At 42.7% G+C, this 12354-nt stretch overlaps 1 protein-coding gene across 2 annotated transcripts in view; it reads right to left on the bottom strand.

The window, feature by feature from the left end:
* Nucleotides 1–11080, bottom strand: part of Tmem243 (transmembrane protein 243) — a 53594-nt gene extending 42514 nt beyond the window's left edge. Inside the window, exons 1-2 of one of the 2 annotated variants that reach the window (XM_046462468.2) lie at nucleotides 10872–11080; nucleotides 10093–10375 (exon numbers count right to left, since the gene is read on the bottom strand). In XM_046462468.2, the coding sequence (XP_046318424.1) occupies nucleotides 10093–10170 (78 nt within the window). In that variant the 5' untranslated portion in view covers nucleotides 10171–10375; nucleotides 10872–11080. The remainder of the gene's footprint in view (nucleotides 1–10092; nucleotides 10376–10871) is intronic. The other variant, XM_046462469.2, reaches the window with a different exon arrangement.
* Nucleotides 11081–12354: the final 1274 nt, after the last annotated feature.

Here is a 12354-nt window from a genome sequence, read left to right as displayed (position 1 = left end):
AAGAAAAAGTAGGCCCAAATCTCCATCACGTCAAATTAGGCCCCAACTTTCTTAATAAGATTCCTGTAGAACAAGAATGAAAACCAAGAATCAATAAATGGGATGGATTCAAACTGAAAAACTTCTTCTCAGCAAAAGAAACAAACAGTGAGGTGAATACAGAGCCTACAGAATGGGAGCAAATCTTTACCACAAGCACATCAGACAGAGCACTAATCTCTAGGATATATAAAGCACTCAAAAAGCTAAACACCAAAAAAACAAATAACCCAATCAATAAATGGGCCAAGGACCTGAAGAGACACTTCTCAGAAGATGATGTATAATCAATCAACAAATACATGAAAAAATGTTCATCATTTCTAGCAATTAGAGAAATGCAAATCAAAACTCTAAGATTTCATCTCACTCCAGTCAGAATGGCAGCTATCAAGAATACAAACAATAATAAGTGTTGACGAGGATGTGGGGAAAAAGGCAAACTCACACATTGCTGGTGGGACTGCAAATTGGTGCAGCCAATCTGGAAAGCAGTATGGAGATTCCTTGGAAAACTGGGAATGGAATCACCATTTGACCCAGCTATCCCACTTCTTGGTTTATACCCAAAGGACTTAAAAAACAGCATATTACAGGGACACAGCCATATCAATGTTTATAGTAGCACAATTCACAATAGCTAAATTATGGAAAGAACCTAGATGCCCTTCAGTAGATGAATGGATAAGGAAACTTTGGTGTGTATATATATATATATATATATACACACACACATACATACACAATGGAATATTACTCAGCATTAAAAGAGAATAAAATTCATGGCATTTTCAGGTAAATGGATGAAGTTGGAGAATATAATGCTAAGTGAAGCAAGCCAATCCCAAAAAAACCAAAGGCCAAATGTTTTCTTTGATATGAGGATGCTGACTCCTAATAGTGATGGCAGGGAACACGGGAGAACAGAGGAACTTTAGATAGGGCAAAGGGGGAGGGAGGGGAAAGGAGGGGGCAAGGGGATAGGAATGATGGTGGAATGAGTTAGATAGACACATCCTTACCCTAAGTACATGTTTGAAGACACGAATGGTGTGAAAATACTTTGTGTACAATCAGTGACTTGAAAAATTGTGCTCTATATGTGTAATATGAATTGAATTGCATTCTACCATCATGTATAACAAATTAGAATAAATAAATAATTTAATGTTTAAAAAGATACATTCAATTTTAAAAAATAATAAGTAAATAAGCTGGGTGTGGTGGTGTATGCCTGTCATCCCAGTAACTGCGGAGGTTGAGGCAGGATGATTGATTGCAAGTTTGAGGCCAGCCTCAGCAAAGTATTGAGGCCCTAAGAAACTCAGTGAGACCCTGTCTTAAAATAAAAAAATAAAAAGGCTTGAGGACATGGCTCAGTGGTTAAGTACCCTATGAGAATGCAATTCCCTGGTACCAAAAATAAAAATAAAAAATAAAAACACTGGTGTTGTAGCTCAGTGGTAAAGTACCCCTAGGTTCAACCCCCAATACCCCCCCCCCAAAAAAATGGGGTCAAGTCCTGGGGATGTAGATCAGTGTCAGACCATATGCAAGGCCCTGGGTTCAATTCCTAGTAATTGCAAAAAAATAAAAGGAATTCTCCCTGGGGATATAAAAATTGAACAGGAAATTTGTAGGAAAAAGCCATGAGACATACAAGGATCTAAGAGAAGTGTATCGCAGACAAGCTAGGACAGGAAGTTCAAAGTCCCTGACTGAAGCAGGAATGAGGTTGTCAAATTGTCCTATGCTGTAAATAATGCTGTCCCCTCCAGAATTCTTACTGAATTTAATCCCCAATGTATTTAAGAGCTATGGCCTTTGGGAGGTGATTAAGTCAGAAGAGTTCTGCTTTCATGGGTGGGATTAGCACCCTTATAAAAAAAAAAAAAAAAAAACTTCAGGTTGAAGGGAGTGCTCTCTTTCATCCATCCCTTCTACCATGTGCAGATAGCATTCCTCCCATCGGAACAAGGGAACAAGGCACCACTTTGCAAGCAGTCCTCACCAGATACCAATCCTGCTGACACCTTGATCTGGGACATACCAGCCTCTACAACGGAGAAAATAAATTTCTGTTTTCTATAAATTACCCAGTGTGTAGTATTTTGTTACAGCAGCACAAATGTACTAAGACAAAAGAACAAAAAGAAAGCCAGGATGACTAAAGTTTATTATGCAACAGAGAAAAACAAAGATTTATTGAATACCTTTCTATCTCCCCCATAGTAGATATGCTCCATGAGAAAAGATATACTACCCAGCACCTAGCCTGTTTCCTAGGATGAACTTAATAACTGAATAAAAGCATATATATAGCCAGGAGCAGTGGTGCACTCCTGTGATCCAGCAACTTGAGAGGCTGAGGCAGGAAATGTCACAAATTCAAGGACCCTGAGCTAACTTATTGAGACCCTGTCAAAATAAAAATAAGGGCTGGGGTGTAGCTCTGTGGCAGAGGCAGATCACCCCTGGGTTTAATCTCCATTATCACAAAGAAAAAAAGAATAATATATACATTCAAACTCAACAACCTTCCATGTCCAGAGCAGTCGAGGGTCTAACTGCAGCCCGGTCAAGGGTCTAATCATAGACCAGCAAAATTCAAATCTCCAGGAAAACTCAATAGACCATCAATTTCAGAGCCAAGTCTCAGTTTAATTTTTTTTTATACAATATTGTCTTACACACTCATTCACAATCCTCTGACCATTCCACCCTAACTCTAGGCTCTAATCACAAGGGAAAACTCACATTCCTTCACATCCTACACTTTCCTGCTCCCAGCCCCTTAGACTCAAAGCTGCACCCCATGCTTGGTATTCCCTGTCACCTCCTCCTATCAAAAATCAGTCCTCTGATTTACACCCTTGTAGAACTATTACTTCCATGTTCTCTGGCACATTGTTCATTCTCTGTGAATGGGCTCCATCCCATTTTATATTCTATACTCACTTATCTTCCATATTCCACACATTCTTCAGGTCTCTGTATTAAATCCCAAAGGGTACGAATTCCAAGATGTACCTAGACTGAAGCATCCAGATCCTTGAGCCACTGATAATTTTGCCTCTGAACTTTTGAATTTCTCAAACTTAAGGATTCTGATATCACAAATAAAAAGTTGATTCTTCAAAAAATGACTTTCCGTGCCAAATCAGAGGAAAAGTTCATGTCAAAAATGTTCTAGAGATGGCCCAGTGAGAATAATATATACATTGGGATGTGAAGTGTGGAAGGGGTTTTCTCTTTTTTTTTTTTTTTAAATCCAGCTGCAGCAAGAAACAGGAGGCCCTGTCTAAGGTTTAAATTTGGTTCCTCCAGAGCTGTATGGCTTTTCCCAAACAGGAACTTCCCTTAGAGAGTCACCAAAGACAACCAGAGGGACTGTATCTGCATGTGTGAAGATCAAAGACATCTTCCCTTACAGGCTAATTCCAGGGCACAGTGAATTCTGCTCATTGGTACAACTATTCTGAGACTTGCCAAAGAATACTGAACTTTGAACATTGCCCAAAGCAAAGATGCATGAGAAAGGGTTTACAAGAATGCAGGCACACCCACCTTTTACAACTCCCTCCCTCTGAACTTTCTCAAACACAGGACCTTCACTGCTATATCTGGACCTGAATACCAATTTTCCCCTCATTTATATCTACTATATCCCCTTATTTCACAGATTCATATTTAAAAAAATTTTTTTTAGTCGTAGTTGGACGCAATACCTTTATTATATTCATTTATTTTTATGTGGTGCTGAGGATGGAACCCAGCGCCTCGCAAGTGCTAGGCAAGTGCTCTGCCACTGAGCCCCAGCCCCAGCCCCAGATTCACATTTTGAAACCTCTTTCAGTTGTAGATATTTTTGTATATTTATTCTTCCAGATTCTCCTCACAGAAATACACGTTTACTTTAAGTATCATATTTATGGAAATCAGATCAGAGTAAAAACAGAACAAACCTACCCAACATGTTTACAGGGAAACTGATCCCTAGAGTTGGTACCCTCAGGAAGCACCCTAATTTGATGTTCTCTGAGCTTCAGAATGGGAGGCAGAGCACAAAGACTGAGGTGGGAGCCTGACAGACCGGACTTACTCTCGTGACTACCTGCCAGTGGCCTTGGGTAAGTCACTTAACTTTTAAGTCTTTTAGTTTCTATTTTTATACAATGGTCTAACATCCAGGGTTGCTTTAAAGATTAGGAAATAAAACATTTGAAGCCCCTGCAACAGAGCACTATCATCTACTGAATAGTAAAGCTAATTTGGTATTAGTATTATTTTTACCATGTCTAATGGGGAGTATTACATTGGGCCCCTAGTGGGAGCTGAGCTGACCCCATACCCTGGCCCCAATTTCTAGAGCAGCCCCAATTTTAATATATTCCATCACTCCCAGAGGGACATTCAGGTTTGTCATTTGGCAGCCCAGAAAATGTAATAGTTTTATCTATACAATTCGTAACTGACCATAAGGAAAAAATGACACAATTCAGTAGACCCAGCCAATTATCACAGACCAGCAAAATTCAAATCTTCAAAAAGGAAAACTTAGTAGACCACCAACTTCAGAGCCAAGTTTCAGTTTAATTTTTTTTTTATACAATATTGTCTTACACACTCATTCACTATTACCCTCTTTGCTATACATATATAGCTCAGCAGGAAAAGGAGAGACAGTGATGATTTTAATTGTATGAGTACTTGAAATGCCCCTTCCTGTTTTGATAGCCAGTATACTTAGGTTTCTGAACATCAGCCTTTGTCTTCTGTTGCTTTAGAACATCCAAAGAATGCAGGTTACTTTTTGATGATGCTAACCAATTTCTCCTGAACCAATTATTTAGCACAAGAAATTAAAAGTGATTTGGCAGGCTGGATGAAAGAAGGCAACTGTTTCCAGTCTCTTAGGTGACTAGCTCTCCTCGGAAGAAGAGAAGAGCTAGAAGCTCTGTCAAGAGAGAAGCTAGAAGTCTGCACTGCTTGAAGGATAGCCTTGGGGGCCCTGGGCAGGGAGGGGACTGGCAAGCACATATACAGCAATTGTTTGACTAGTTCTACAGTTCATGAGAAGACTTTTGTTTTTTTCCATTTTTATTCACTTGCTTACTTATTGGAGAAAGGGGGAATGCAGGAAAAGGTTTTTGCTCTGAGCCTCAAGGTCTACTAGATTGCACCTTTGTAAAGTTCTTCCCTTCCTGGTGTTATCTTCTGGGAAGTTCTGCTGATATACCTCCTCACAAAGTCACTTACTTCACACATCACATCTAAGAAGGGATAATGGGACTAGAACTGTTACCACCCTTGTTGGATGATCAATCACTTATTTTGTGATCAGTGAACATCAAAAGAACAGGCTGGTCTAGAAACTGGTTTAACTACATCCAACAGGGGGTATTCTTTCTTTTCCCATTTACACTAGCTAGGAAAATTTTGCATTCTCTCCCAAACAGAACCACTCTCACCTTCCCTCCTAGGTTCACTAATCTGGATTGGCTGAAACTGATTTCGTATGTGTTGGCAGCCAATTCCAGAAATGAAGACTGAGTCTCACAAACCCTGAGAATAACTTAATGCCCTTCTCTTACATGGACAGAAGGGGGCCACTGCCCCAAGTGTGTTGTCTTAAAGCAAACTTAAAGACAGCTATGGACACAAGAGGGAGGAATAGCTCCAGTTCACAATGGGGAGAAGAGAGGATGAAAGAGGAAGGAGATTCTAGAGCAAAAAGTGTTCTACAGAAACTTCTTGTAAATGTTCCTGCAGGGAGAAGCTGTGCTGAAGCCAAAAAGATCATACCATCAAAATATCTGAGAACTACTAACAATTCATCCTGGCCAACTAGAGTTACAGTGGAAATTAGCATATTAAAGCTTCTCAAAATCCCACAGAGAAGAAAAACATTTCACAAACATAACTACAGGACCAGCATAACTAGTAATTCACTTGCTTTTTGAATAGAACTATTCAAAATAGTAGTACTAGCCCTATGTGGCTACTTATGAGCATCTGAATTGTGGCTAATTTAAATTTAAATGAGCTATGAATATAAAATACATACTGGATTTCAAAGGGTTAGTACAAAAAAAAGTAAAAATATCTCAATTTTTGTATTGATTATATGTTGAAATAATGAATATATATGGGTTAAATATAGTTATTAAAATCAATTTCATCTGTGTACTTTTTTAAAAGGTTAAATCTAAATTACATATATGGCTACCATTATATTTCTATTGGCTAGTGCTCATTTAGAAAATGCTAAGCTACAACACAGGTTTAGAAAACTTTGGATATTTCTTTTCTTTTTTTCCCACCCCAAGAGATTTATTGTCAGTAGTATGAAGCAAAACGACAAGGCTTTCCCTCTGAGGAGAGCAGCCTGGATATTTCTTATTATCTTGATTTCTTTGCCATATTTGTTTTTCATCTGAAAGAGATGTACTATAGCACAGAACTTAGGAAGTGTTTAAGACATGAAGAAAGCATCTGGACACATGACCAGGATTTATTGCAATACATAATTCCAAAGATATCAAGGAATGAGGGATGTGTTTCTTACAAAAGATGAACACTTTTCCCTTTTGTCAGTAACTCCTAAGATATTTATTTAACAGAAAACTATTTTACTTTGCCTTTCACTCTACAGCTGTTAAGGTCTGTAAACAAGTCTGGATGGCGCCTGGCATTTTGCCAGAAGAAGTGGTTTGTGAGGTGGCGCCAGCGAGCCATTAAGTGTGGAGATTTCTTATTGGTTGACTGCTGTATCTAGTTTATGTTAATTAAGATAAGCTGTGTGGAATGTATAAATACCTCTGTTGTCCTACAATAAACGGCTCCCACTCCTGCTGTATCAATCTACACAAGTTGAATGTCACCCCCCGGCTATTTTGCCCAGCCAGCCGGACTGCAGCACACAGCTCAATCTGTAAAGCTATTCCTAAACATCATATTGAAGAATGAATAAATTTAGTGTTTCGGTTACTGAAATCACTATGTGCGCTCAGTATAGGTGAAGAAATAAGTCCTTTCAAGGCTTGATGACAAAGGTACTTACTGTTCAAGGCCCACTCTGTTATGTATTTATTGTTCAGTAGTAGATTCCAGTATTTTTCACTATGTAACTTAGAGCAAACCACTTCACCCCTATTACCTAAGGACTGGCAATAGGAACATGAATGCCTACAGTGTTTTGAGAAACATGTGGCTCAGGCTGCATAATTAAGACACTATTTACTCGACTTTCAACTCATAAGATAGTAGGCAAAATACTACCAGAGAACTAGCTGTGCGACTGAACAAATAACCCTCTACAGTTCTACTTCCTTAGTTGTACAATAGAAATAACATCTATCTTATGAGAAGGAATCTGATGAAAACAAAAGGAAAACTGAATGCCCAGTGTGTTACTTAGCACTGAGAAAACACAAACTCCTCTCCAGACTCCGCTCTTTGGTCTCAGTCTCTACTACCCTAAAGTTAATAGCTGCACCAAAACTGACAGGCTATATATTGTAAGTTGTTATAGCAAGAAAGATTTTTTTTAATATATATTTTTAATTTTAGGTGAACATAAAACCTTTATTTTAGTTTTTGTGTGGTGCCGAGGATCAAACCTAGTGCCTCATGCGTGCTAGGCGAGCGCTCTACCACTGAGTCACAACCCCAGCCCATAAGCAAGAAAGATTTCTAAAAGCTCAGAAAAATCTGTCAGACAATTACAGGAAGTGGGCTTTGCAAAACCCTCCTGGATATTCCTCAGAGTAGAGGTTCACTCTTAACAGGTTTCCATTGTAAAGTGGCTATTGTGTCCCATTTCCTGGCACCTAAAAGACAGCAAGCTGGGGATGCCCACATACAAGGGCCAGTGATGGGTTTTTCAGGGTACCCAAGAATCCCCCATTTCCAGCAGTTACTATCCTCCATAGGAATGGCTCCACTGCACTGTGGTTTACCCTTCGAATATTTTTTTTTTAATATGTTGCTGAGAATTGAACTCAGGGCCTCGCACGTACTAGGCAAGCACTCTATAGGTGAGCCACAACCCCAGCCCTTAACCTTTGAATATTGAGGCTCCATTCCTGTGCCTTGCCCACCCAAGGCCCTCAAATAAAATTTTCATTTGACATAAAAAAAGATAGATGCTTCTCCTCCTTTAGATTGGCATCCCAATTTATTAGAAATATATTTTCTTCCACCTCAGACCTGGGATTCTCTGCTTTCTCCATTCTGTGGAATTTCTCTATATCCAATGACTGTCAGCCTCACAGAGTAAGCTAAGAGGATCAATTTTGAAAGTTCTGGAATTATATATTATTTATTCTTAACTTTTTCTTTCAGAGTAGATGATTCTATTTTAATACCCTAAAGTTGCATAAGTAATGCAGGAGATATATATGCTTGGACTAAATAAGTATACAATAAACAAGAGAGATATCTGGAAGAATAAATGTTTTAGATGGATTTCAAATGTATCATAGGCAACAAGAAATTTAGGCATTGGATATTTCAGCCTTGGCTTTTCAGAAAATGTCAATATTTCTCAGTATCTATATTGTTGTTCTGGATTGTTTTGTTATAGGGGTCTCATTACATTCCCCAAGCTGGTCTAGAACTCCTGAGCTTCAGTGATCGTCAGGCCTCAGCCCCTCAAGTGGTAGAATTATAGCTGCACACCACCTGCCAGGCTTCTAAGTGTCTATATAAATCCACATCCATTACCAAGTCATCTACCTCTGTACTACAGGGCCTAATGGGGTTAAAAAAGGTCAGAGATCTGAATCATCCAGACTCCCAATCTATGTGCAAAAGTATATGCAGGAGATAATGAACCCACTTTGGAGGACAGCTGGACAGACTTCCCATATAAAAGCACCAGTTTCTTCTCTGTATCCCTAATGTGTCCCCTCTGTGCCCCTCATGGCCCAGATTCAATCACATTACATTTGTTCACATATTTCCCCCATCTAACTGGGTTCTTTGAAACCCAAGGACCAAGCACATTAACTAATACTCAGTAACATTTGTAGAAGTAGGAACATCTACTGGCCTGGAGCTAACTGTCTGAAATTATGAAAAGCCACAAGGTCCATCTTCCTGGAGATCAAGCTTAAAACGTTTTCTCACTAAAACTGTAAGATGAAGCAAATCCACATGGAGTTTAAAATATAGTCTTTTAATAGTGGCAGGCTGGCAGCTTCCAAATTCAGGACTGTGTCCCTGAATGCCAAGTATAAAAGTGCCTTATTCTTTGTGGTAGAGGGACCCTGCCAAAGCTAAGATATCCAGGAATCTGGATTCTCCAAGTGCCTTAACTTTTAAGAAGCTGACAGCACTTTATCCAGGGGTCAAAGACCACTAATGCCACTTGTAGATGGGGGTGGGGCCCGCGGGTGAACTGGCTAATATTGCCCAAACTGCTCAGAAAATTAATGCTGAGTATAGGAAGAGAGCTCTCATCAAAAGCTAGCCCAGAACATTACATAACCATAACTAAACTTTTTTGAAAGGTGTTAAACTTAAAAGCCTACCTATGCTTCCTTGGGCCCTGGGACCCTTTGATCACTTCCTGGAACGGAGGCCATCACTAAAAACACCTCTTTTAAGGCCTCTCTCCACAGCAGTACGCCCTTAGGGGCACTACATAAACGGGAATCAGAAGCACCTCTCCTGGGCGCTATCCATGGGCACTTCCAGCGCACACCTGCAGCCTCCAGGAGGTCAGAACTCCGGATGGAGGTGCGGTTGTGCAACCACCACCTCAAACTCCCTCCAGAGAGGGCTCCCGCACTACAGCGAAAGGCTTCCAACAGCCCAGAACTTTCTGAACTTTTCTCCACCCCCAACTTCAAGGCTCTTGGCCAACTCCGTCCAAGAGCAGGGCGAGTGGCAGGGCAAACATCCCGAGAGGGGAGCTGGACTGCAGGACCGGCTCTCCAACTACAAGTGCCTCCGGGGCCACTGAAGGACCGGGACTCTGGAGGGCCGAAGGACAGGGCACACAGAGACACGTACTCCCCGCCCGGGGACAAGGTCCACGACACTCACCTTGGCCGACGTCTCCCCGAACAGAGGTCTGTTGTCCAGGCCACTGGTGCCGTAGGTCCTAGTAGGAAAGTCCTCCATTTTGGGGCTTCTTCACTCGTCCCGAGCCTCTCAAAAGCCAGCCCGCATGACTCGGTCCACGACTCCAAACGCCTTCTCCTCAGGGCGCACGCATGGCGGCAAGCCCTGGCGTCCGGGAAGTCCCCGAGGAGGCGGCGGGTAGCGCTCACTCCCGGGGGACGCGGCCGCGCCGCCCGAGCGCCGCTGTCCTCCTCATCCTGAGCAGCTGCCGCAGGAAGTGGGAGGAAACAAACACCGCTTGGCCAACTCTCCGCGGGACGCCCCGCCCGGGCAGCTCCCACTTCCCCAAATCTCGGCTCTCTGCCCCGGCGCCGCTCGCCGCCGGTTGCGGGCGGCAGGCGAGCCCGGCTCCCCGTCCCACCCAACCCCGCGTCTCTACAGTTCCCGGGTTTTCCAGATGGTCTAGTGAGCGCGTATACCTTCGTGCTCACGGGGGTAGTTCTCATGGGAGAGAGCGCTAGGAGCCCCACTGCGAGCCCGCTGCGCCCCTCAGTCCCCGAGAGGCGAGAGGGGAAGTTGCCGAGCACAGCCGAGCGCTCCGCACACCCCTCCCGCAGCGCGAGGACTCGGGACGCGGCCGCGCCAAGCGACTGGGATCCCCTCGCCTGTGCGGCCGCTACCCCGGGCCGGCCGCGCGCGCCGCAGGAGCACCCGCCTGACCCCGCACACCGTAGCTGCCCTCCCGCGCCCGCAGGCCAAACCTCGGCGTCCCGGGCCGCCCCCGGGACCGCAAGTCCCCGGTCCACGCCCCCGTCGGGATCCCGCGCCGCAGCTAGCAAGGAGGCGGACTGGCCGCGTGGGGGAGGAAGAGCCTTTCAGCGCGGCGCCGAGCGGACGCCGGCCCAGCGCAGCGCTGCGGGTCCGCTCTCAGCTTTCCCGGCTCGGACCCGCGGCCACTGTCGCAAACAGGCCCGGCCCGCCCCGTCCACGTCACCACCGAGGCGGCCAATCCCGCAGGCAGTGGCGCCGCATTGGCTGCGGAGCTTTATTTCTAGAGGTGCCAGTTTATCCTCCGCGGGGCGGCCAGTCTCCACGGCTACACATTTCTCAGCCTCTTAGTAATTAGCGTCAGCGCGATCCACGTGGGTGAAGCACGTTTCCGAAGATAGCCTGCATTTGGCCGCAAGCATCTTAAAAACAATCGGCCTGTTTTAACCACTCCAGACCGCGCAACTAATGCAGTCATTGGCAGTTTGTGTTGCTTTTATTTTTGTCTTGCGTTATTCTGTGGAAAGGATTCTAGATTATTTACAGAAACAGTCGGGAGGTATTAGTGCTTTGACTGTCTGCTCATTCTGCCAGGGATGGTGGCTGACTGAGCATGTTTACTGCCACAGAGCCAGAGCTCCACGTTGTCAATATCTCCTTCGGTTCTTAGGCCATAGAGAATTGATCAGGCCCTTAAAAGTAACATAGCTTCACTATACATTTGGAGTCATTTACAAATATTCAGAAACACAGCCATGCTAAATTCTGTGGACACTATACAATGCCTAGATTGAAAAGAGCTCTACAAATGTTTGTGCTTAGGGATTGTCTGAGTTGGAACATTGTAGCCACACACCACTTAGAATCAAAAGCCATGATTCCAATTTAGGACCAGGATGGACCAAGAACCACATAAAATTTGCAACCCTGAGTAGAATTAGGGATGAAGAATATCTGATCTATCAGTTACATATTTTACAAATGATTTGTTTGTTCAGTGCTTTTTGTCAAAAGAGCAATGCTACACAATCCTGCACTCCGTTCTATTAAAAGGTCGATTGGTTTTACCACTAATAACTTACATTTAGCCACAGTTAATAAAATACTTTTGAGAATCTGTTATATACCAGAAAAGTATCAGTTAGAATAATAAAGTGATCAAGATGGGTTTGAGCAATAATCCTGAAAAACACAATCTTGAATGCGGTAATCCCAAATGTTGAAATACAGAAAGCTCAAAATCCCTAAAGTCTAAAATCCTGAAAGATCAAAAACCTGAAAATATAATTCTGGAAAAAATAATTTTAAAAGTGATTTAAAATTTACATTTAGAAAAATTATTGGAGTAACAAAAAGAATAGAACACTTCATAGGCAAATTTACACAATAAAATAGGCAATGATAGTACACAGAATTTTTCAATTATATGCACTCTGGCTATCCTAACAATAAGCATATACTAATGACAGCTCAATG

The sequence above is a fragment of the Marmota monax genome, unplaced genomic scaffold (assembly GCF_021218885.2).
Source record: "Marmota monax isolate L192 unplaced genomic scaffold, Marmota_monax_Labrador192_F-V1.1 WCK01_AAM20220418_F8-fsc00165, whole genome shotgun sequence".
In the NCBI taxonomy this organism is placed as follows: Eukaryota; Metazoa; Chordata; class Mammalia; order Rodentia; family Sciuridae; genus Marmota; species Marmota monax.
The sequence above is the reverse complement of the archived record's forward strand: the minus strand, read 5'-3'. Positions and strand labels throughout refer to the sequence as shown.